The 25781-nt window shown below is 42.9% G+C and overlaps 1 protein-coding gene across 1 annotated transcript; it reads left to right on the forward strand.

Moving 5' to 3' along the window:
• Window positions 1–25: 25 nt before the first annotated feature.
• Window positions 26–6589, forward strand: DCLRE1B (DNA cross-link repair 1B; the record flags this gene model as incomplete). The annotated part of the gene is made up of 4 exons (XM_080691505.1): window positions 26–214; window positions 1177–1342; window positions 1647–1829; window positions 5511–6589. 4 exons carry the CDS (start codon window positions 26–28, stop codon window positions 6587–6589), a joined length of 1617 nt encoding a protein of 538 aa, XP_080547631.1.
• Between the last annotated feature and the right edge of the window lie 19192 nt (window positions 6590–25781).

The raw sequence follows: 25781 nt of genomic DNA on the forward strand, positions 1-25781 counted from the left end.
CCATGAGGAGCCTCACCCCGGCACCATGAACGGGGTCCTGATCCCCCACACCCCCATTGCAGTGGACTTTTGGAGCCTGCGCAGGGCTGGTACCGCGCGGCTCTTCTTCTTGTCCCACATGCACTCGGACCACACGGTGGGCCTGTCCAGCACTTGGGCCCGGCCCCTCTACTGCTCCCCCATCACTGCCCACCTCCTGCATCGTCACCTACAGGTATGGGGGCTGGAGTCGCCTCTGAGAGCTGGTCCGGGCATCTGGGTGGCGACTTCCGGCCTGTCACAGCTTTGGAGGTGCAGGGTGGGGGTCAAGAGGACTGATTTTTACCAATGTAGGAGTTGTTTGAACCCAGAAATGGATCTTTAGCCTACGAGTATGGTTTTCACCTACTGATTGGAAATATTTTAGCTATAAATTGCAGAGATATTTTAGCTTAGCCAAAGGAATACTTTCTACCTTTTCACCTAAGCTAGACCAATAATTCACAAGCTTGCCTTAAAGAATCCACCTGGCCTAGGAAAGTGGCTCCATGGTAGAGTGTTTGCCTAGCAGCTGCAAGGCCCAAATTTGATCCCCAGCATCCAAAACCAAATAATAGAAAGAGCCCACCTAATGTAGTGAATATACAGACTCTCTGGTTTGGTAGGTGTGGCTAGTGTGGATCCTGAGAATTTGGCAGCATTTTTTTAAACAACTGGCTCTGAGAGGTTATTATGATTAGGAGAAAGTTTGACAACCATTGACTAGAAAGTTTTCAAATTCTCTGTGTGTGTGTGTGTGTGTGTGTGTGTGTGTGTGTGTGTGTGTTACTGGGGATTGAAACCAGAGGCATTCTACTGCTGAGCTACACCCCCAGTCCTATTTTTATTTTTATTTGGAAACAGAATCTCACTAGATTGACAGGAGTTTCACTATTTGCTGAGATTATCCTTGAACCTTCAGTCCTCCTGTCTCAGCCTCCCAAGTACTGGGATTACAAGCATGCACCATCACACCCAGCAAGTTTTCAAATTTTTAAAGCTATACAGAGAATGGGATGGAGAATGCTGGCAACAGAGGAAGAACTGATTGCTTGGGAAGTCCTTTATACACTTGGGCAGCTTTTCTTGATTCTTTAAGGGATACTCCCTGATAGAGGAGGAGAGTCCATTTACTGGGGTGACCAACACTTTCCTCAGGTCTCTAAGGAGTGGATCCGAGCCCTGGAGGTTGGCGAGAGCCACGTTTTGCCTCTAGATGACATTGGACGAGAGACCATGACTGTAACTCTCATGGATGCCAATCACTGCCCTGGTTCTGTGATGTTTCTCTTTGAAGGATACTTTGGAACCATCCTCTACACAGGTGGGCCTTCCCATCAGTCCCTCCTACATTCCAGCTGAGATATTACTTTTCTTGAGTAGGCTTGACCCGTAATAATATAAGCACAGTGACCCCTTCTCAATTGATTTCCCACTCTTTGACAGTCTAAACCTTGAGAAGATCATGTAATTAAAGAACAGGAGCAGAATGGAAAGGTTTCCACAAGGAAGCTGTACTACACAGTTTCATGCTAGTAGTCCACAGACCAATGAGCAAATGTTCCTCTGTGGTTAAGGCTTTTCTATCCTTTTGTCTCTGACTGCCTGTACCCTATATATTATTCCAGGTGATTTTCGATATACACCATCCATGCTGAAGGAGCCAGCCCTGACATTAGGGAAACAGATCCATACTTTATACCTAGACAATACCAATTGCAACCCAGCCTTGGTTCTTCCTTCCCGACAGGAAGCTGCTTACCAGATTGTCCAGCTCATTCGAAAGCACCCGCAACATAACATAAAGATTGGTGAGTGGTCTTCTTTTTCTCCCTAGTGAATCTAAGTTCTTTGAGGGTTGGTGCATGTCTAATCCCAGTACTTAGGAAGCTGAGACTGGAGGATCACAGGTTCGAGGACAGTCTCAGAAAGTAGTGAGACTCTCATCAACTTAGCAAGACCCTGTTTCAAAATAAAAATAAAATAAAAAGGGTGAGCGGTGTCGCTCAGAGGTAGAATGTCTCTGGTTCAGTCCCCAGGATCATACACACACAAAACAGGCCAGCTAACATTCTCATTTTTTTTTTTTTAGTACTCATCACTTCCCAATATACTTTATTTTTTTTCCCAGTATACTTTATGCATTTTAATATGTTGTTGCTTATTACTTATTTGCTTATTACTTATTACCTTAATTTATGTAGCATTTCCCCTGGTGGGTATGCACATGAGCACAAACACACACACACACACACACACACACACACACACACACACATAAACTCCTTGAGTATATGGATGAAAGTGGGAAGAAGTTTGTAGATTTGGAACAGAGAGTCAGTAGTCAGTGTGACAGGCATACAGTGTGCACGGAGGCTAGAAAGGCAGAAGGGAGCCGGGCGCAGTGGCCAACGCTTATAATCTCAGTACTTGGGAGACTGAGACAGAAGGATCACAGATTCAAAGACAGACTCAGCAGTTTTTTTGAGACTCTCAACAACTCGGCGAAACCCTATTTCCAAATAAATAAAACTGGGCTGGGAGTATAACTTGGAGGTAGAATGCCTCTGGGTTCAATCCCCAGTACCAAAAATAATGAATAATAATAATAATAATAATAATAATAATAATAATAATAATAATGGCAGAAGGGGCTAGAGTGCTAATACACCATTTCAAACTTGATCCTAAACAAAGAGCAATTGAAGGGTTTTAAGTAGAGGAAGAACAATATTGCACTCATTACCCTGTAATATATTCCATAATTTACATCTTTATTGTATTTAGTTTTTGTTGTCAGTCTCCTCCTGCCAGAATGTAATTTCTGTGAAGACAGAGCTCTTTGTTTCATTAGGCATATATCCCAATGCCTAATTCGGGATACGTGCCTGACACAGAAGCATTCAATAGATATCTACTATATAAATGAATGAAGATTATCAGAACATAGATATATTTAAGTGAATGTTGTGCTTTATATTAGCTGAATTGAGGAAACAGCTGTTTGCTTGTTCTAGTGATTCTACAATGGCACAAAACATTTCTGGGACTCTGATTTTGGAGTTTCTTTCTGAGAAATGGTTTATGAAAATTCATTTTTAGTTTTAAAAATGTAATGCATTTAGTTCTAAATGGCCTTTTTGTGTGTTTCCAAAATTATAATAAGTCCACAAAAGGGAAAAGATTTTGCCATCATTATGAACATTTTAAAAGGACATGTCCCAACTTTGAAAGGAGTTTCAAAGTGAGGTTAAACAAAAGCATTGGAAAAATTATATGCCTCCCAGGGTGACTACCAATTTGACTGGGAAATATTCCCTGCCCTCAGGATTGCTTAACTACTCACAAAGAAACACCATTCCTAACCATTCTTGAAGTTTTCTTTTTTTTAATTTTAATTTTTTTGTTGTGGTATTGGGGATGGAACCCAGGGGCTTTCTTCCTTCCGGGCTATACTCCCAGACCTATTTTCTTTTTTATTTGGAAACAGGGTCTCACTAAGTTGCCGAGAGCCTCACTAAGTAGCTGAGGCTGGCTTCGAACCTATGCAATCCTCCTGTCTCAGCCTCCTAAGTACTGGGATTATAAGTGTGCACTACCGTGCTTGCTCATTCTTGAAGCTTTCTTTTCTTTCTTTCTTTTTTTTTTTTTTTAATTTTCATGTCTGAGGATGGAACCCAGGGGCATTCAACCTCCAATTACATCCCCAGCCCTATTTTTTCTTCTTTACTTTTGAAAGAGTCTCACTGAGTTGCAAAGGGCCTAAGTAGTTGAGGCTGTCCTTGAATCGGGATCCTCCTGTCTCAGCCTCCTGAATGCTGGGATTACAAGCATGTGCCAACACGCCTGGCTTTTTCTTTCTTTTTCTTCTTTCTTTCTTTTGTTCATTCTTTCTTTTCTTTCCTTTCTTTTTCAGGTCTGGGGATAGAACCCAGGGGTATTTGAACTCTGAGCTATACCCCCTGCCCTATTTTTTATTCTTTATTTTGAGTCAGGGTCTCACTAAGTTGTGAAGGACAGCTGAGGCTGCCAGTGAACTGAGATCCTCCTGTCTCAGCCTCCCAAATGCTGGGATTACAAGCGTCCAGACCATGTCCGGCTTATTCTTTGTTTTGAAACAGGGTCTCACTGAGTTGCAAATGGCCTAACTAAGCACCTGAGGCTGTCCTCGAACTGCGATCCTCCTGTCTCAGCCTCCCAAATGCTGGAATTACAAGCATGTGCCATCACACCCAGCTTCTTGAAGTTTTCAATACAGAGAAGCACTCCAAGAAGGTACTGTAGCAGAGCTTAATTGATTTGCAAACATATAAGTCCCTACTATGTGCCAAGTATCCAATATGTGGAGGGATATAAAGATGAATAAAATATTGTCTCTGAGTTTGAGGCCTGACAGTTTAATAAGGACCTAGAGGAGTGAGAAACGGATTGGGGATATAGCTCGGTGGTAGAGTACTTGCCTAGCAGGTGTGAGGCCCTAGGTTCAATCCCCAGGACTGGGGGTAGGGGACGAGGGATGTTCTCTTAAAAAGGATTCACAGTTTAGTTGTGGATTTGAAATAGGGCTGGGGGTATAGCTCAGAGGTAGAAGGCCCCTGGGTTTCATCTCCAGTACCAAAAAACAAACAAAAAATAAAATAAAATAGGGTTGGGGGGTTGAAGATAGAATGCCCCGGGGTTCAGTCCCCAGTAACACACACACACACACACACACACAAAATCTCCCATATCTGTTGCCATAATCATGATGCTAATTTATGTCTCCATTTCTTTGTATATGAATACTGTTTGGGCCTTCTGATTGGAAATCTAGTCAGTAGAATAATATAGCTATGGTATTTTTTTTCTAAAGCCCAGGTCTAATATTATACCTCTGATTAGAAGTAACCATTTTCCAGCTTCAGACTGCTCAGTGGCCCCTATACTTATAGAATTAAGTCCCAGCTTCTTAACAGTTCATGGAAGACCTGCGGCTTATCTTTCTAATGCCATTTTATACCAATTACTTTTTTATTTTAGTAACATCTATTGTATCTTCTTAAAATGTTTTCTAGCATAACCTTTCCTTGCCAGATTAACCCTGACCCATTATTTAAGATTTAGCTCAGCTGTCATTTTCCAGAAACTTCTCCGAATTTAATCAACTGGTAGCTACTCTTCTGAGCCCTTGTAACACTGTATACGTATCTCTGATCTTGCCTTTAACTGTGCTGTTTCTGGGCCTTCATGTAGATGGCACACCTGAGACCTTTGTATTGTTTGTTACAGTGCCTAATACTTGGCAGGTGTTTTCTCTCTTTGAACTGAATAAATGATTGGATTCTGTGCCCCCACGCCCTTCATTCTCCATAAATTCAAATGCTACCCTCTCCTTGATATACTCTCCGAATTGCCGCATGAATTTTGTGATTTTTTTTTGTTAAACATTTGGCTATTTTTTTAGGATTCTCCAACTTCTTTCTCTTCCTCCAACCTCTGTTAACATTTTTCAGGACTCTATAGCCTTGGAAAAGAATCATTACTGGAGCAACTGGCCTTGGAGTTTCGGACCTGGGTGGTTTTGAGTCCTCGGCGCCTGGAGTTGGTACAGCTGCTGGGCCTGGCAGATGTGTTCACAGTGGAGGAGAAGGCTGGCCGCATCCATGCCGTGGACCATACGGAGATCTGCCATTCAGCCATGCTGTATTGGAACCAAACCCATCCTACCATTGCTATCCTTCCTACAAGCCGGAAAATCCGCCGCTCCCACCCTGATATCCACATCATCCCTTACTCTGACCATTCCTCCTACTCTGAGCTTCGTGCATTTGTAGCAGCACTGAAGCCTTGCCAGGTGGTGCCCATTGTTAGCCGACAGCCCTGTGGAGACTACTTTCAAGACAGCCTGAGCCCCAGGCTCTCTACACCCCTGGTCCCAGAATCTGTGCAGCAATATATGAGTTCCTCCTCTAGAAAACCGCACTTTCTCTGGCTGTTTAAAAGGAGGCTACAGAAGCCAAGAATCCAGGGTGTTGTGTTTGAATCCCCTGAGAAGAGTGCTAATCAGTGTCAGTTTGATGGAGACTCAAAGAAGACCAAGGAAGAAAACCTTGAGGAACAGCCCTCCCCCCATCCTTTGCAGGTCAAGAAGCAGTTGTTTCCAGACCTCTGTGGCAAAGAATGGGCTGAGGGAGACCCTTTCTGTGAGTCCCAGAATTCGGCGACTGTGTTGACTGCTCCCTCAGCATTATCAGTGCCATTAAAGTCTGCAGATGAGGAGTTTATCTCTCCAGAACCAAGGGAGGAAATGAGCTTGGGGCCCCCCTTGATACCTAGGGGAGTTGATGATGGCCCAGCAACCACAGGGAGCCAGAGTGCCTCAACAGGCCATGATTCTCTCCTGCCGCACAGCAGCAAGGCTGCCCCTCTTCTAGCTACTGAGTTCAAGAGCCTGGCACTAAAATACCTTCTGACTCCAGTAAACTTTTTCCAGGCAGGGTTCTCTTCCAGGAACTTTGACCAGCACGTAGAAAAATACCATAGATCCTTTCTGAAGTACACATGGGAGAGTAGAGATGACAACCTTGTTTGATCTAGCACTGTAGTTTTGATTATAGTGGCTAATGATTAGTGGTGAAAATTTTTCTGGGGCCTTATTTATCTTTACAGGATCCTGCGGGCTCACCCTGGAGCAGCACTTCCCAAAACTTGTTCATTTAAGTCCTGATGCCTATGAAATCCTTAGTTTTATGGTTGTGTTTAAGCCCTTTTTGTTGTAAACCTTTCAGTGTCCATGAGTACATTAAAGGTTCAAAGTAGTCCTACAGTAACTCAATCTGTTTCACTTTGTTTAACCAAGTATTTTTTAAACCTCTATAAACATGCAGAAAGAGACAGAGTCTGAATAAAAAGAAGGATCAGATTATGCTGTTATTTTGTGTATCATGTGCCATTCCCCACCTCCTTCGTCCTCTTCCCAGGTAGAAGTCCCTCGGTAGTTCTGTTTTTTTAAGTTATGAATCGTGGTGCTGGGGGATAAAGCGGTGGCTCACACAGTAAGTTTTATTCCTGAATGTCACTGACTTGCTGTGACCCTATCCAAGTAACTTCCTGTCTCTGCCTCTGGGAGAGAACAGGAAATAATGAAGAGGCCTTGGAACAGTAGCAAAAAATTCCACCTCTGCCTTCTTGATGGGGGGGGGGTGCAGTGAGTGTCACTGGAGACCCATCTGGAACAGAGCCAGGTGGGGAGGGGGATGGACACTCTTCACCAAGGCAGTACCTGGAGCTCAACAGAACTTGGAGGGAGGCTTAGGGCGTGACAGGGCTCCTGGCTCCCTGGAGTCACTGTCTATTTGGCTAAAGTGAAGTTACAAAAGGTCAAATGTGCTGCCAGATATTCCTCTGACTATTCACATAGCTGGGATATTTTTGCCCCCCCCCCTTCCCGGTTTGAGCAAGGAGTCAGAGCACACAGCCTGTTTGTTTTAGTATTCAGGGAAGAGACCAGGAGCCAGCTGGCTGTAAGAGAGGACTGGGGGGATTAAGTTCTGCCCTGCCCTGCTCATAACCTGACAAAAATGCCAAACCATAAGCAGGACAGCTGACACCGTGGCCATGAGGAAATGGGCTGAGGGCACAGACGTGTGTGAGCTGGGTGTGGTTCAAAACTGCTTCTGCGTGGAACCTCCAGCCTTAGCAATGGAAAAAGGCTATTTCTCACCGTAGGAAAAGAAAGATGTTGCTACTTTGGGAGGGAGAAATGATGAGTTTAAAAAAACCAAAAGCCAGGCATGGTGATGCACGCTTATAATCCCAGTACTTGGGGGGCTGAGACAAGAGGATCATAGGTTTGCAGCCAGCCTCAGCTACTTAGTGAGACCCTCCCCAATTTAGTGAGACCCTGTTTCAAAATAAAGAATAAAAAACAGGGCTGAGGGTAAAGCTTAGGGATAGACTGCCTTGGGTACAATCCCCAGTACCACAAAAGAAAAAAGTAAAACAAGGCCTTGAGCTGGGCATGGTGGTGCATGCTTGTAATCCTAGCATTTGGGAGGCTGAGACTGAAGGATCACGGTTTGCGGACAGCCTCAGCTGCTTATTGAGGCCCTTTGCAAATGAATGAGATCCAGTTTCAAAATAAAGAATTAAAAATGGGGCTGATGGTGTAGCTTAGAGTTAGAATGCCCCTGAGTTCCATGTCCAGTACTGCAAAAATAAGTAAATACATAATTAAAACAAGGCCTCGCCTTTGGGCAAGCTGTACACAGCTCTGTTTTGTCAGTGACCTTCAATGCAAGCCTCCCAAGGGCCTGCTAGGAGCCACAACAGGTGAGGCATGTGGTACAGCAGGAAAGCTGGGCATTGTCCGAGCTAGAATCCAGGACACCCTGGGCAATTGCTTAAATAGTGGAGATTCAGTTCCTCCACTATAAATAGGGACTGAGAAGCCTACCTCTCATGACTGCTGTGAAGATTCGATAATTATTAAAATTCTTGCTCAGTGTCTGCCACGTGACAAGTATTTCAAATGATGGTTCTCAGGCCTAGGGCTATAGCTCAGTGGTAGAATGTATGCTGAGCATGAAGGAGGCCCTGGGATCAGTCCCAAGCACCAATATAGACACACATGAAGCTGTTTCTTTTAACCTCTGGTTCTTCAAGAAAAAGTATTCTGATGTCAGGTATAGTGGCCCACACTTGTCACCCCAGTACTTGGGAGGCTGAGATAGGAGGATGGCAGGTTCACGGCCATCCACAGCATTGTGAGGCCCTCGACAACGTAGTGAGACAAGTACTTCAAAAAAAGAAAGAAAAGTATTCTGTATATAAACTTAAGAAACTTTAAAAATCATATAAAATGTAAAGAAAAAATATTAATTTTTCCATGTAGATCAATTGATATGCCTTCTAGTCTTTCTGTTTTTGTGAGTTAAATATATGCATGTATTTTTAAATTTGGGATAAGACTATATACATTTTTTTGTGTGTGTGTGTGGCACTGGGGATGGAAACCAAGGGCATTCTACCTCCAAGCGACACACCTAGCCCTATTTTTTTCTTCTTTATTTTGAAACAGGGTCTCAATGAGTTGCAAAGGGCTTCACTAAGTAGCTGAGGCTGTCCTTGAATCATGATCCTCATCTCAGCCTCCCAAATGCTGAGATTACAAGTGTGTGCCACCATGCCCAGCTTAGACTATATAAATTTAAATCCTGAATTTTTACTTTTTTTTGTGTGGTACTGAAGACTGAACCCAGGGGCATTCTACTTCTGAGCTACACTCCCAGCCTTATTTTTTTTTTAATTCTACATTTTTAAACAGGGTCTCACTAAGTTATGAAGGACCTCACTAAGTAGCTGAAGCTGCCTGAAAACCCGCGATCCTCCTGTCTCAGCCTCCCAACTAGTGGTATTACAAGCATGCACCACCACACCTGGCTCGCATCTTACTTTTTAATATCCTAACTTATTAAATACTATTCAAAAGTGAGTGTGTGTGTATGTGTGTGTGCATGTGCGTGTGTATTTCTAGAGACTGAGTCCAGAGGCATTCTACCTCTGAGCTAGATCCCCCAGCCTTATTTTATTTTTTATATAGAAACAGGGTCTCACTAAATTGCAGAAGCTGTCTCAGCCTCACAAATACTGGGATTACAGGTGTGTCCCATTATGCCCCAGCAGAAATATCTGTTTTAAAAACTATATAAACCAGATGAGCATGCTTGTAATCCCAGTCCTGGGGAGGCTGAGATAGGAGGATCAAGGGCTCACAGCCAGCCTCAGCAACTTAGTGAGACCTGATGCAACTTAGTAAGACCCTGTCTCAAAATACACAATAGCTGGGCGTGGTGGCGCACACTTGTAATCCCCGCGCTTGGGAGGCAGAGATAGGAGGATCGCGCAGGTTCGAAGCCAGCCATGCTGGCATAAGAGACCCTGTTTCAAAAATATAAAATAGGTCTGGGAGTGTAGCCCGGAAGTAGAAGGGCTTCCAGGAACCCCAGTACCACACACACACACACACACACACACACACACACACACACACACAAACCACAATAAAAAAAATAGGGCTAGGGATATAGCTCAAATGTAGAATGCCGCTGGGTTCAACCCCCAGTACAGGAAAAATAATAAATAAATAAAAGCTATATAATACCCTGTTGTGGGATGCCTTAATTAAACCTTTCCCATATCATGCAACATTTTGTGTACTTACTTACTTTATATATTTATTTATTTGTTTATTTATTTATTTAATGGTTTTAGGGATGGAACCCAGGGGCATTCTATCTCTGAACTATACCCCCAACCCTATTTTTTTATCCTTTATTTTGAAACAGGGTCTCACTGAGTCGCGAAGAGCCTCACTGAGTAGCTGAGACTGTCCATAAACCGTGATCCTCCTGTCTCAGCCTCCTTAATGCTGGGATTACAAGCATGTGGCACCATGCCTGACTTGTGTACTATTTTTAAAATTATGCATATTACAGTAAACATGTATCCTGGCATTTTTGTTATTTCTTTGTCATAAATTACTGGAAGCAGGATTACTATATAAAGTCTTTGATACAAATTGTGCTCCAGAAAGGTTTGTTTACCATCTTTTCTGAAGAAGAAGATGGCATAAAAGTACCCTGAAGACTCATTGCATTTAAATGACATCACTAGGATGATACATGTGAACATGTGGAGAGTCATTCATGTGTTGTCAATAGATATTTACAACTAATAATTTTCAGCATAAGCAATAATATTTACTTCCTGACTTTCTCTATAACTCTAGCTGTTTCGTTTTTGTGTGACTCACAGGTGGCTGGGAGAGATAAGGCAGTTCTCAGTCCAGGGCCCATATTACATTATCTTCTAGCAACAAGGAAGCCTGCCTGCTTTGGGCATGTGCGGTGTCATGCATGGTCCTTGAAGTGGGGTTTTTGTGAATTCAGATGATGGAGCAGAAAAAAAGCTTTTGAGGAATTGTTGGTGGCATGTTTGTGTTTTAATAATGAAAAAATTCAGCCAGGCGTGATGGTGCATGCTTGTAATCCCGGTACTTGGGAGGCTGAAACAGGTGTATTGTAGGTTTAAGGTCAGCCTCAGTAACTTTGAAAGACCCTGTTTCAAAAATAGAATAGGAGTCAAGGATGGAGGTGCACGCTTGTAATCCCAGTACTTGGGAGGCTGAGACAGGAGGATCATAGCTCGCAGACAGCCTCAGCTACTTAGTGAGGCTCTGTGCAATTTAGTGAGACCCTATTTTAAAATAAAGAATAAAAAATAGGGCTGGGGTTGGAGCTCGGAAGTAGAATGCCCCTGGGTTCAATTCTCATTTCCCCCTCCAGAAAGAAGGAAAGAAAGAAAGAAAGAAAGAAAGAAAGAAAGAAAGAAAGAGATTCCATACTATTACTAAGGTAAAATATCCAATGCAATAGAGATTGGTAGTTACCTTATTTGATTTCTCAAAGCTTTCTTATATAAAAATGCTGTGTCGCATGTATCTTTAAGTAGCCAATTAAAATTAACTTATTTTTATTCCTAGAATCTTAAGGATGACCCCAAAAATGCATGATGAATTTGCAATTAGGCTTAAAAGTGCCTGGAAAAAGCAAGCTCCCTAGAGATCCTGTAGTTACTTGTTTCATCACGAGTGGAGAACTTGTACTTTTCCATAAGGAGGCTGACAGTGGCTTCAGTTCTTTTACAAAATAATATCCGGCTGGCAGGCTTTTGGGGATCATCTCTTCTCCTGACCCAGGTTGCCCTTTGTGGGAGGAAATAGGGGATTGGTTGGGTGAGTCAGCTTGGGTTTGTTTGTTTGTTTTTATTTTGTTTTAATCAACAAACAGGATTTGGACTTGGATTCTCCATCCTTTGGAGAGACAGTTCTCTCTTTATTCTTAGAGTACCACCTCATAAGTGGGAGAAAAAACATTTTTTTTCCCCTTTGGTGATACTGGAGATGGAACCCAGTGACCTTTTACCTCTGGGCAACACCCCCAGACCTATTTTTTTTTATATTTTATTTGGAAACAGGGTCTCATTAAGTTGCTGAGAGCCTCACTAAGCTGCTGAGGCTGGCTTCCAGCCTGTGATCCACCTATCTCAGCCTCCCAAGTACTGAGATTACAAGTGTGCACCACCATGCCCAGCTAAGGAAGAAACTCCTTGTGGGGGCCATGTGCACAATGTTTTGAGGCCACCACTAAGGAGGAGCTGTCAGTCTATTGCCTGTCTCCCACCACCCACCCTTCCCAGCCACCACACCTCACACTCTTTCCCCTTTTCCTCCCCAGGATGTCCCACCTATCCTGTGCAGAATGCTGCTGCGCTCTTTTATCATTATCTGAGTCTACATCTGCCCAGGAGAGATTCTCAGAAAGGTTAAATTTGTCTTAATTTTGACCATGATGCTTTCATTTAGCTCTACCCTTCCACTGTGACGATCTCATTCCTGGGAAAGTTTGTCTTTGGACATATCTTTGAACTACTAAATCACAAAATGCTCCCCAAATTTGGGGCTTGATTCCTTTTCTTGATAAACAGCATATTGTACAAAGCTTCTGGCTCACCATTAGTTAGTCTTTCCCTTATAATATTTACATTTAATTTTTTTTATTTTTGCAAAACTGGGGCTACACCCTCAGCCCTATTTTTTATTCTTTATTTTGAAACAGGTTCTTACTAAGTTGTAAAGGGCCTTACAAAGCAGCTGAGGCTGGTTGCAAACCTGTGATCCTCCTGTCTCAGCCTCCCAAGTATGAGATTACGAGTATTCACCACCGTGCTCAGTGAATATTTGCATATTTGAACATCATTATGTTCTGGCTATCTCAACCAGTCCTGGCTTCTCCCATTAATTTCTGACATCTTTGGAAAGTGGATGTCAAAGAGTGTGTCCTCAGTGCTACAATTCCATCCTCAATGTGTTCAATGAAAAGTACGTTTTTGTGAAGCAAAGAAAATCCGGAGAGTTAACCTGGGCATGGTGGCCACTGCAAACTGCGATCCTCCAGCCTCAACACAAAGAAAGAAAGAGAGAGAGAGAAAGAAAGAAAGAGAAAGAAAGAAAGAAAGAAAGAAAGAAAGAAAGAAAGAAAGAAAGAAAGAAAGGGCTGGGGGTGTAGCTCGGAGATAGAATGCTCCTGGGTTCCATCCTCAGTACTGAAAAAAGAAAGAAAGAAAGAAAGAAAGAAAGAAAGAAAGAAAGAAAGAAAGAAAGGAAGAAAGAAAGAAAGGACAGTTTATTCACCCTGCTAGTCTAGCTCTGTACTGATAAAGCAGGTTCGTGGCCAGCCTCAACAATTTAGGCTCTACCCAACTTAGTGAGACCCTATCTCAAAATAAAAAAATAAAATATGGCTGGAAGTCTAGCTTAGAGGTAGAATGCTCTGTGTATAATACCCAATACCACAAATAAAATAAAACAAATGTGGTTGCCTTATTCTCCCTACCATACCTTAACTTCTGGTTGCAGTGAGTGGCTGACATTCCCAGGGCACCTCCTATATGATGACATGGGCTAATCCTTCCAGGCCCTCAAAACTCTCCTGAGAGTTTAGCTGATGAAGGTACTTCTTGGCAGGGAGATCTTGGAATCAGAAGGGCTAGTACCTGAAGCATCCAAAGAAACATTTGTCCAGAAGGATGAAATCATGGTAAGTCTCAAATGCTATGGTGAGGAAGTTTAACTGCAAAACCCCAAGGCAATGCTAACATACGAGAGGACAAGTGATAGATCAGAGGCACGGAGTCTGGCTGAGCACTTTAGAACGTTGTACACAAACGAAGGGCCAGATACAGTGCTTGATATTACTCTAGATGCTTCTGCAATACCATCTCTATAAACCATCAGTTCTGGAATTCTCCTTCTAAACTACAGAGGAAATCAGAATCACTGGAGGAAAGGACTCATAACTGGTATGGTCACAAACTTCAGCTCTGGGAGCTTCAAAGCTGCTTCTCATCTCATGTCCTTGATCCACCCCCTCTCCCATGTGCCTCCGTGGTTACTCTGCACATTTATGATTCAAATGCTTTCTTACGACATATGAAGCCTTAGAAGAGGTCTCTCAGGATCAAGGGACCAAGCTGTGGTGCCCCAAGGCAACTTCCCTGAATCATAAAAGCAGGTCTGGTTGCCCATCCTCATTCCAGAAGTGGCAGAATAAATCCCATTGCACTCGAAGCCCTGTTTAAACTCCAGTCACTCTCAAAAGTCCAAGTCTTTAAGATCTCCTCGCCCTTCCCTTCCCTCCTTTCACCAGGCCCTCAGCTCTGCAGCTTTGTGATCAGCAATTTCTCCTGTCTTCAATGTCTTTTCTGAAAGCTGGCTTTATGTTTACAACCTTATCCCCCTGAACCTGCCAATCTCAGATACAGGCCAGCTTCACGCTCTCCTTGCAGAGCACCTCGCCCCTGAGCGCACTGCTCAGCCTCCTGAGTAAAGGTGTATTTCTCTCCCCTAACCTCAGGGTAAGCAAGCAGAGTGATGTCCTTACACCCTATGCTCCCCCTGACCCAGTTCCCATTCTTGCCTGTGGAATCTCTCTTCCTTTGAAGTCCCAGCCATCTGACTGTCCCATCCTCTCATTCATCCAGACTGGAGCCACTGGCTCACAGCCTTCTCCTCCTTTACTGTCATCATGGTGACTTCAGGGCTGTGCTGCTCAGTTTCCATAACCTGCTCATCTCTAAAGACCTTACCCCCCAACACACCCACACTCCACCACCCTGCCATCACCAGAAGCTGAACTACATCTGAACGTTCCATTTGAATCCTCTTCCTCTGCTTAAGCACCTGCGTGGCCAACATACTTGCCTTGAAAAACCCCAATTCTGAATAAATCATACCATCTATCTACTCTCTGCCTGCACTAGAGGAGCTAGATGTTGGAAAAAACAATCAGTAGCTGATTTCATGTGTGTGTGTGTGTGTGTGTGTGTGTGTTACTGGGGATGGAACCCAGGGTCATTCTACTTCTGAGTTACACCCCCAGCCCTATTTTTTATTCTTTTTATTTTGAAACAGGGTCTCACGGAGTTGCAAGGGCCTCACTAAGTAGTAGCTGGGGCTGCCCTCAAACTGAGATCCTCCTGTCTCAGCCTCCCAGATGCTGGGATTATGAGCATGTGCCACCACACCCGGCATCTGATTTCATTTTAAATTCATGATTTCATACAGCAACAGTCTTCCATAATGCTGATCAATCATATTATGTCTCTCTCCTGGGTTCCATTTCCTATTCTCTCTCTTTTCTTTACCTCTGACACTACCATTTGCCAGCAAATCCTGTTAGCCCTACCAAAATCTTAGTGCTTTCGCCATCTTCACCTCTACTATCCGTATTCACATAATCCTTGTCTCTTCTCTAAGATACTGCCTGCCCCAAGCATTCTGCCTGCTGCCAAGCTTGCCCCTCTCCACTCCCCAAATACAAGTCCAGTCCCCACAGTAGGCCTGATAGAAATCAGGTCATGCTGCTTGTCTGCTCAAATCCAGGTCGCTCGGAGTCAAAAGCAAAGTTGTTGTGGAGGTCCACGTGGTGCCACAGTTCCTGCCCCATCTCCGGCTTCCCTCCCGCTCCGTACTCTGCCCAGCCACACACACCTTCCTGCAGTTGCTTCAGCGTGCCAGGTAGGTGCCCACCTCACTTCTTGTCTCCCTACAGTGCCCTCCACCCAGATTCCCCCAAGGCTCCCCTATCTTCACATTTTTGAGGCTTTTGATTACCTTTACTAAATTGCAACCATCTAATTGGGTGTGGTGGTGCATGCTTGTAATCCCAGTACTTGAGAGGCTGAGATGGAAGGATTGCAGGTTCAAGGCCAGCCTCAGCAAGTAGTGAGACACTCATCAATTTAGCAAGATCCTGTTTCTAAAGAAAAATAAATAAATTAGGGCTGGGGTGTACTTCAAAGGTAGATGTCCCTGAGTTCAATTCCTAGCACCACACACACAAAAAAAGATAAATCACAATCACCTTGCCTGCTGCTCCCTATCCCCCTCACTTTTGCTTTTTTTTTTTTTTCTCTTGGAGATTGAACCTAAGGACATTCCACCTCTTAGCTACACCCTCAGCCCTATTTTATTTTGAAATGGAGTCTTGCTAAGTTGGAGAAGATATCACTAAGTTGCTGAGGCTGGCTTTGAACCTAAAATCCTCCTGTTTCAGCCTTCCAAGTACTGGGACTGCAGGTGTGTGCCATGACACCTGGCTTGACTCAACATTCTTTAGGCAATCCTCCCTCAATAAATACTATTCTCCTTATATAGGGACTAAAGCAGAGTTCTTACCTCTCAGGGAGCTAACAACTACTGAATGCTTAACTTGACAGATAATTTATAAATATCTCTATATTCAGTGAGAAAATTGGGGCCCAAAAATGTATTCACAGATTCAGCAAACATTTATTGAATAGTGGCTATGTCTCAGGCACTGTTCTAGATGTCGGACATAAGGTAATAAACAAGACAGAAAATGTCCTGTCCGAGCTGGGCGTGATGACACACACTTGTAATCCCAGCATTTGGGAGGCTGAGACTGGGGGATCGCGGTTCACAGACAGCTACTTAGTGAGGCCCTCTGCAACTCAGTGAGACCCGGTTTCAAAATAAAGAATAAAAAATAGGGAAGGGGGTGTCGCTCGGAGGTCGAATGCCCCTGGGTTCCATCCCCAGACCCTCAAAAAAAAAAAAAAAAAAAAAAAAAAAAAAAAAGAAAGAAAGAAAGAAAATGTCCTGTCCATGGGGCACTTGTATCCTACAGGAGAGAGGTTGGTGGGGCGCCACTTGGATCTGGGGGTCAAGGAAGGTGTTCCTGCGAAACTTACAAGTAAGATGAGGCCCAGGTGATAAAAAAGGCAGCGGCCAGGTAAAGACCTGGGGTTAGAGGGCACAGAAACGGGCATCGCAAAGAGACCAGGGCTGGAGGGAGCCATGCTCTTAGGAACATCACGAGAGTGTGTATGACAGGGAGAGAGGGGAAGAGGAGATGAACTCAGAAAGGAAGCAGGCGTTGGATCAGGAGCGACTGCTAGGTTAAAGAAGGAAGTTTGGATTTTATTCTCAGTGTAATGAGAAGCTATTGGAACGCTTTAAAAATAAGAGAGTGAGCTGATGTATGTTTTTTATTTTTATTTTTTTTTAAGATTTAAAGAAGTTTATTAGAAAGATAGAAATACGGAAAATAGAAATACAGCCCCATGCCAAAATGGCATAGGGGGGTGACCTGAAATGAATACACCCTGATGTATATTTTTTAAAGTAACAGATGGAGACTAGTGTAAGAATGAGAGCAGGATACCAGTCAGGAAGCTTTCGCAGCAATGAGAGACAGAGGTAAGCTAAATGATTTTTATTTTTTATATTTATTTATTTAATTTATTTATTTTGGTGGTACTGGGATGGAACCCAGGGGCCCTCTACCTCTGGGCTACACTCCCAGACCTATTTTATATTTTATTTGGAGACAGGGTCTCTTAAGCCAGCTGAGGCTCGCTTTGAACCTGCATGATCCTCCTGTCTCAGCCTCCCAAGCGCAGGGATTACAAGCGTGCGCCACCACACCCGGCTTGCTAAACGGGTTTTGGAAGAGAGGGTCTTGATGTTGTGTCTTTTGAGTACAAGTGGCTACAGGGACATCCCTTTTCCTTCACCAAAGCTTTCACAAAGAAAAAGTGTGCATATATGTAAACAATTGCATATATTATTATCTATAAATAATAAATGAACACACACATTTGGGTGGATGAGAAAAGAAGAAGCAAAAATCAGTAAGATAATGTATAGTGTAAATAAATAGCAGGGAATATTTTATGAATTAACACCATTTCCTATAATGGACATGTTTTATAACTGCACGCGCGCGCGCGTGTGTGTGTGTGTGTGTGTGTGTGTGTGTGTATTATTGGAGATTGAATTCAGGGGTATTCTACCTCTGAGCTACATCTCAGGCACTATTTTATTCTTTTGTGGTACTAGAGATGGAACCCAGGGATATTCTACCTCCAAGCTATATTCCAAGCCCTATTTTTTATTTTATATTTTGAAACAGGCTTTCATTAAATTGTGGAGAACCTAAGTTGCTCAGGCTGGTTGCCAACCTGTGATCCTTCTGTTTCAGTCTCCCAAGTACTGGGATTACAGGCGTGTGCCACCATGCCTGGTTTATAAAAGAAAAAAAAAAAAACATGTTTTACAGCTTTGGAATCAAAACATGCCTTAAGGTTGAAAGTTGCATTTCCTGAGAGACTAGGATTCTTTAGTAAAAAGTTTCATTTATCAGAGCACTTGATATTTATTTATTTATTTTTGCGGTACTGGAGATGGAACCCAGGGGCTCTCTAGAACCTCTGAGCTACACCATCAGCTCCATTTTTTATTCTTTATTTTGAAACAGTGTCTCACTGAGTTTCAAAGGGCCTCACTAAGTAGCTGAGAATATCTGTGAACCAAATCCTCCTGTCTCAGCCTCTCAAATGCTGGGGTTACAAGTATGTGCCACCACGCCCAGCTTTTTATTTTTTATTTTGAAATAGGGTCTTACTAAGTTGCCGAGGGCTTCACTAAGTAGCTGAGGCTGTCCTCGAACCACTCAGCCTATTCTGAAATTTTAACCAGAAATGGGCCTTTTTGTTTAATTCACCAAGGTGTAATATTCTACATCCTTACAGAAGAACATCTAAATGAAAAAAGGTAATTTTAGGTTTATGGGATTGCATTCCTCTTTGGTTTTTTGTTTTTTTTTTGTTTTTTTTTTTTGGTGGTACTGGAGTTCCTGGAAACCCTTCTACCTTCGGGCTACACTCCCAGACCTATTTTTTATACTTTTTAATTTGGAAACAGGGTCTCTTAAACCAGCATGATCCTCCTGTCTCCGCCTCCCAAGCGCAGGGATTACAAGCGTGCACCACCACGCCTGGCCTGCATTCCTCTTTTAATAAGGCTCCTAGTCTATACAGATTTAAAACCTGCACTCCAGATGGGCATAGTGGTGCAGGCTTGTAATCTCAGTACTTGGGAGGCTGAAATAGAAGGATTGAAGGTTCAAGGAAAGCCTTAGCGAGTAGTGAGACTCTCATAAACCTAACAAGACCTTGTTTCAAAATAAAAAAAATGTAAAATAAAATAAGCCTGAGAGTGTAGCTCAGATGTAGAATGTTTTAGGGTTCAATCCCCAATACTACAAAACAAACAAACAAACAAACAAACAAACACTGTACTCCCTTTTAAGATAGGACTGTCAAATCCTTATTTATTGAAGTAATGTTTACAAATAAAAAATGTTATCCGGGCATGGTTCCAGTACTTGGGAGGCTGAGACAGGAGGATCGTGGGTTCACAGACAGCCTCAAATACTCAGCGAGACCCTCTTCAAATTAGGCCTTATTTCAAAATAAAAAACAAAAATTTAGGAGCTGGGAATGGTGGCACAGGTTTATAATTCTAGTACTTGGGAGGCTGAGACAGGAGGATTGCAGGTCACAGGCAGCCTTAGCTACTTAGTAAGGTGTTCTGCAACTTAGTGAGAACTTATTTCAAAAATAAAGAGTAAAGCCGGGCGTGGTGGCGCACGCTTGTAATCCCCGTGCTTGGGAGGCGGAGACAGGAGGATCGCGCAGGTTCGAAGTCAGCCTTGCTGGCTTAAGAGACCCTATTTCCAAATAAAAATATAAAAAATAGGTGTCTGGGAGTGTAGCCCGAAGGGAGAAAGGTTTCCAGGAACCCCAGTACCACAAAAAGAAAGAAAGAAAGAAAGAAAGAGAGAAAGAAAGAAAGAAAGAAAGGAAGAATAAACCAGGCGTAGTGGTGCATGCTTGCAATCCCAGCACTTGGGAGACTGAGACAGGAGGATTGCACAGGGTTGTTGTTGTTGTTTTTTTTTTTTTTTTTTTTTTTTTTGGTGGTACTGGGGTTTCTGGAAACCCTTCTACTTCCGGGCTATACTCCCAGACCTATTTTATACTTTTTTATTTGGAAACAGGGTCTCCTAAGCCAGGGCAGATGGCTTCAAACCTGAGCGATCCTCCTGTCTCTGCCTCCCAAGCGCGGGGATTACAAGTGTGTGTTACTACGTCTGGCAAGATTGCACAGGTTTTAAGCCAGCTTCAGCAACTTAGTGAGGCTCTCAGCAGTTTAGTAAGACCCTGTTTCCAAATAAATTATAAAATAGGTCTGCGAGTATAGCCTGGAGGTAGAAGGCCCCTGGGTTCCATCCCAGGTACAACACACACACACACACAAACAAGTTTATATTTACAGTGTATATGATTGAGTGGGGGGCAGCTGGGGATTAAACCAAAGAATGCTCTACAACTGAACTACACTTCAGCCCTTTTAATTAATTAATTAACTAATTAATTAATTAATTTTGTGGTACTGAGGGTGGAACCCAGGGTCTTTTCTACCTCTGGGCTATACTCCTAGACCTATTTTATACTTTATTTGGAAACAGGGCCTCACTAAGTTGCTGAGAGCCTCACTAAGTAGCTGAGGCTGGTTTTGAACCTGTGTGATTTCCCTGTCTCAGCCTCCCAAGCGTGGGGATTACAAGCGAGCTCCACCATGCCCAGCCCTTATTATTTTGAGACAGGATCTTACTAAATTACTCAGGCTGTATCAAACCTTCAATTCTCTCATCTGAGCCTCCCAAGTACTGGGATTAAAGGTGTGTGCCCACAAATCCAGATGGCTTACTTGACCTTTTTTTTTTTTTTCTGTACTGGTGATGGAACCCAAGGGCATTATACCTCCGAGTGGCACTCCCAAACCTATTATTTATTCTTTATTTTGAAACGGTTTCATTGAGTTGCAAAGGCCTCACTAAGTAGCTGAGGCTGTCCTCAAACCATGATCCTCCTGTCTCAGCCTCCCAAATGCTGGGATTACAAGGTGGACCACCACACCTGGCTTTTTTATTTTTATTTTTATTTTTTGAGCCTTGCTAAATTGCTGAGGCTGGCCTCAAACCTGAGATCCTCCTGTCTCAGCCTTCCAAATACTAGGATTACAGGCTTGTGCCATCATGCCTATCAATTATTAAATTTCTCATGAATTGCCCTCTCCTTTGAAGATCTTTGTTGCTTGGAATTGACAATAGGAAAGGTTATGACACATTTAGTTTTTAAAATTTTTTTTTTTTGGTACTGAGGATGTTTGGAACTAAGGGGTACTCTGAGCTACATCCCCAGCCTATTTTATTTTATTTTTTTATTTTGAAACAGGGTTTCACTAAGTTGATGAGGGCCTCATTAAATTGCTGAGGCTGGCTTTGAACCTAGTATTCTCCTGTCTTAACCTCCCAAGTCCTGGGATTCTAGGTGTGTGCCAACATGCCTGGCAAAAAAGCTGGTTTTATTTATTTCCAGTACTGGGGATGGAACCCAGGGACACTCTACCTCCGAGCTACACCCCCAGCCCTGTTTTTTATTCTTTATTTTGAACCAGAGTCTCACTGAGTTGCCAAGGGCCTCACTTAGTAGTAGCTAAGGCTGTCCACGAATCACAGTCCTCCTCTCTCAGCCTCTCAAATGCTGGGATTACAAGCATGAGCCACCACACCCAGGCGGTTTTTATTTTTAATTTTTATTTTTGGTACTTTGGTTAAATCCAGAGGCACTCTACCTCCCAGCCACATCCCCAGCCTTATTTTTTATTTTTATTTTTGAAACATGGTCTCACTAGGTTGATGAGACTATTACTACTTGCTGAGGCTGTCATCAAACCTGTGATCCTCCTGTCTCAGCCTCTCAAGTACTGGGATTTCAGGCATGTGCCATCACACCCTGGCTAACAGTTGGCTTACAAAAAAGAAAAATGTGAGAGCCAGGTGTGGTGGCATATGCCTGTAATCCCAGTACTTGGGAGGCTGAGACAAGTGGGTCACAAGTTCAAAACCAACCTCAGCAATTTAGAGCTAGAGATTTAGCAATCTAGTGAGAGACTGTTAAAAAAAAAAAAAAAAGGGCTGAGGATGTAGCTCAGAAGTAGAATTCCCCTGAGCTCAATCCCTGGTACCAAAAAACAAACAAAAAAGGTGAGAAGTTATAGAATGAGGAGAGATGGGAGGAAAGAATGACGATGATACAGGGACGGAGAAAGAGAAGCCCTGTCTCTTGGTTTTGCTTTATTGCATTAGTGTAAGACAAAAGTAAAAGAGAGTATGACAATTATGTGTAGAAAAGGGGAACAAAAGGAATGATTATGGGGGAAGCAGGGTCTGAGGAGTAGTAAGCACGGGTTGTTTGAGACTTGGAGGCATTTGTTCTTGCCCTAAATAGTCCTGGATTGGCCCCAGAAGATTAGGAACAAAGTGTCCTGCACATTCTCTTTTGGGGGTGGTACTGGAGATGGAACCCTTCTACCTCCAGGCTACACTCCCAGACATATTTTATATATTTTTAAATTTGGAAACAGGGTCTCTTAAGCTGCGCAATCCTCCTGTCTCCGCTTCCCAAGCGTGGGGATTACAAGCGTGCACGCCTGGCTATCCTGTACATTCTAACTACTGAAAACCTCTCTCCTCTCTTTTTTTTTTTTATTGAGATGAAGTTCACATAACATACAATTAACCATTGCCAGGCATACAATTCATTGGTATTTAGTGCATTCACAGGGTTGTGCAACTACCACCCCTCCCTCCTCCTGCTTCCCTTTTAATTGCTTGATTTGAATCTTCCATTTTAATCCCTAGAAATGCCCTTGGTCCAGACTCTTATCCCATCAAGCCATAATTTCTGCTGGGATCCACTCTCTACAGTGTCCTCTTCTAACCCCTCATGCTAGATTTGCTTTCCATGAAACCTGTTAAGAGTCCAGGGCTTTTTCTGCCTTATTCCTGTGAGACATGGCAGAGAAAGTAGTTGAAATGTTTCTGCTCATGACTTCCCAGATGCAACCAATGTGGACAACACAGACCCAAGAAGCTTCCTTAAAAACTGAGGGCCGAGTAAGTGTATTACCCAGAATAAACTTTCTTGCCCAGGTGGACCAATCCAGCTAGAGCCATCCATCCCAGCTTGTCAGTCTCTACTAACACTATGAATAATCTTGGGTAGGAACCACATTACCTCTGCCCCCACTATGCCACTAAAATTGCTCTCACCAGGATTAGCAGTGGCCATTTAATTGGCAGACCCACTAGACACAGCAGTCTTTCTTCCCCATCTCCTCTCAGACCCTTTGGACACCATGTAACAGCTCCACCTTTAGAAAACCTCTCCTAGCTCTGGCCCGTGTCAGTTAAGGGTGCTTTTGACGTGCCTCACAGAGGCGTAAAACATAACATCAGTGATTTACACAAGAGAAGTCCAGATGTGGCAGTCCCACATTCAGTCAGAAGCTCAGCCCCACCATCAAGAACCCGCTTGTTGCTCTCCTCTGCGGTCTCCAGCACGCCTACTCTCCCCACGATTGTTCGTGTTGCACTTGTGGTTACAAGATGGCCCTGGCAGCTTCAGGCCTGTGGATTCATGCTTTTCTTTTCTTTTCTTTTTTCTTTTTTTTTTTTTTGGTACTAGGGATTGAATGCAGGGGCATTCTATGTCAGAGCTACACCTCCAGCCCTATCATATTTTATATTTTGAACAAGGAACTTGCTAAGTTACTGAGGCTGGCTATGAACCTATGATCCTCCTGTCTCAGCCTTCAAGTACTGGGATTCTAGGTGTGTGCCACCACACCTGGTTTCATGTCTTTATTTCAGAAAGAAGACAGAGGCAGGAACAAAAGACTTATTTTTTCTTAAAATGCTATCTTTTATGTACAAAAATAATTTTCCCTAGTAGCCTCCCAACATACTTCTTTTCATATTTCATATTTCATTGGCCAGTACTGAGTCTCATCCCATCCCTTGACCTAACAGTTTCAAGAGAAATGGAACTACCAGGATTGGTTTAGACTAATTGTGATTTATTCACTGGGTTGGAGGAAGGAATTTGCCTTTCTTGAAATCAAACACTCTTTCTTCTACCTGAACAATACTGGAACTCTATTAATAAGAAAGAAGTAATATGGGGAATGGCTTTTGGGTAATTAGGATAGACTGGCTTTTTTTTTTTTTTCTGTACTGGGGATTAAATGCAGGGACATTCTACCTCTGATATACACCCTCAGCCTTATTTGTTTGTTTGTTTGTTTGTTTATTTATTTATTTATTTTGGTGGTACTAGAGTTCCTGGAAACCCTTCTACCTCCTGGGGGCTACACTCCCAGGCTTATTTTTATATTTTTATTTGGAAACAGGGTCTCTTAAGGCAGTGAGGCTGGCTTCGAACTAGCGCGATCCTCCTGTCTCTGCCTCCTAAGCGTCGGGATTACAAGCATGTGCCACTACGCCCGGCGTTATTTTATTTTTTATTTTGAAACAGGGTCTCACTAAGTTGCCAAGTCCTCGCTAAATTGTGGAGGCCGGTTTTGAATCTGAGATCCTCCTGTTTCAGCCTCCTAAGGAATGGGATTATAGCCTCCAAAGTGCTAGGATTACAAGCATGCACCATCACACCCAGCCCTTGTTTTTTGTTTTTTAACTACAATCATATCTCTTTTCCTTCTGGGCATATAGCTAAGTTACATCTCTTAACCTCTCTTTGAAGTTAGCAATATTTATGTTCCAAAATTCTTACCAATGAATGGGTGCAGAACAAGTTTATGTATTTGCTACTTCCAGGCCTGGCCTATAAAAACTTTCCGTAAATCATCTATATTTTCTCTTTTTGCTCAGACACAAAGGATCCAATGGAGAAACCCAAGGCTTCCAGGAACAACAAAGCCATCAGACTCTAGATGAACTCCTGCCGGGCGCGGTAGTGCATGCTAGTTAAAATTTGTTTTCTCGCCAGGCATGATGGTGCACGCTTGTAATCCCAGCACATGGGAGGCTGAGACAGGAGGGTTGCCCAGGTTTGAAGCCAGCTTCAGCTACTTCGTGAGGCTCTCAGCAACTTAGTGAGACTCTGTTTCCCAAAAAAAGTATAAAATATAGCCTGGAGGTAGAAAAGCCCATGGGTTCCACTCCCAGTACCACAAAATAAATAAATAAATAAATAAATAAATAAATAAATGAATCTAGATGAACTCCTGAATGACTTCATGGGGCAGAATAAAACCTCACTCCTTGCCACCTACAATGGACCGATGATGGAGCAAGCAGTACAATTCAATTGTGTCAAATCACTAAGATACAGGGGCTGTTTGCTATAGCAGTTAATTAACCTAACTTCTCCTATTTAAGCTTTCTCTGCTAAGGATATCTAAAGGAGTCTTGGAAAGAAAAATGTTGGAAATACCACAGTCTTGCAACCTTCTGGGAAGGAAATAGTAGGAAAACTGTCCAATAAAAAGGTGGCATTCATACCCAAGGCCACAAGCATCCACTAAGAAATCATCCTGGGACTAGTGCCCAGATATTTTCTAATATAATTCCCTACAAAAAGGACTAAAACTCCTCTGAGAAATGGCTGGTTGTCGGGCTGGGGTAGGAAAAGCTTTAAGATGAACTGGTATATCTTATTATGGGGACATGCTAAAAAAGACACAGAAGCCAACTTGAAAGAGTACCCACTGACTAAATCTGGAAAATTTTAGCACAAGAATTAGAGTAACGAATTATAAATCATTAAAAATAGTACTTTGTGCCAGATACATAAGTGTATGCCTATAATTCTAGTACATAGGAGACAAGAATTAGAGTAACGAATTATAAATCATTAAAAATAGTACTTTGTGCCAGATACATAAGTGTATGCCTATAATTCTAGTACATAGGAGTCTGAGACAGGAGGAT

The sequence above is a fragment of the Muscardinus avellanarius genome, assembly GCF_963383645.1.
Source record: "Muscardinus avellanarius genome assembly, chromosome: 3".
Classification (NCBI taxonomy): domain Eukaryota; kingdom Metazoa; phylum Chordata; class Mammalia; order Rodentia; family Gliridae; genus Muscardinus; species Muscardinus avellanarius.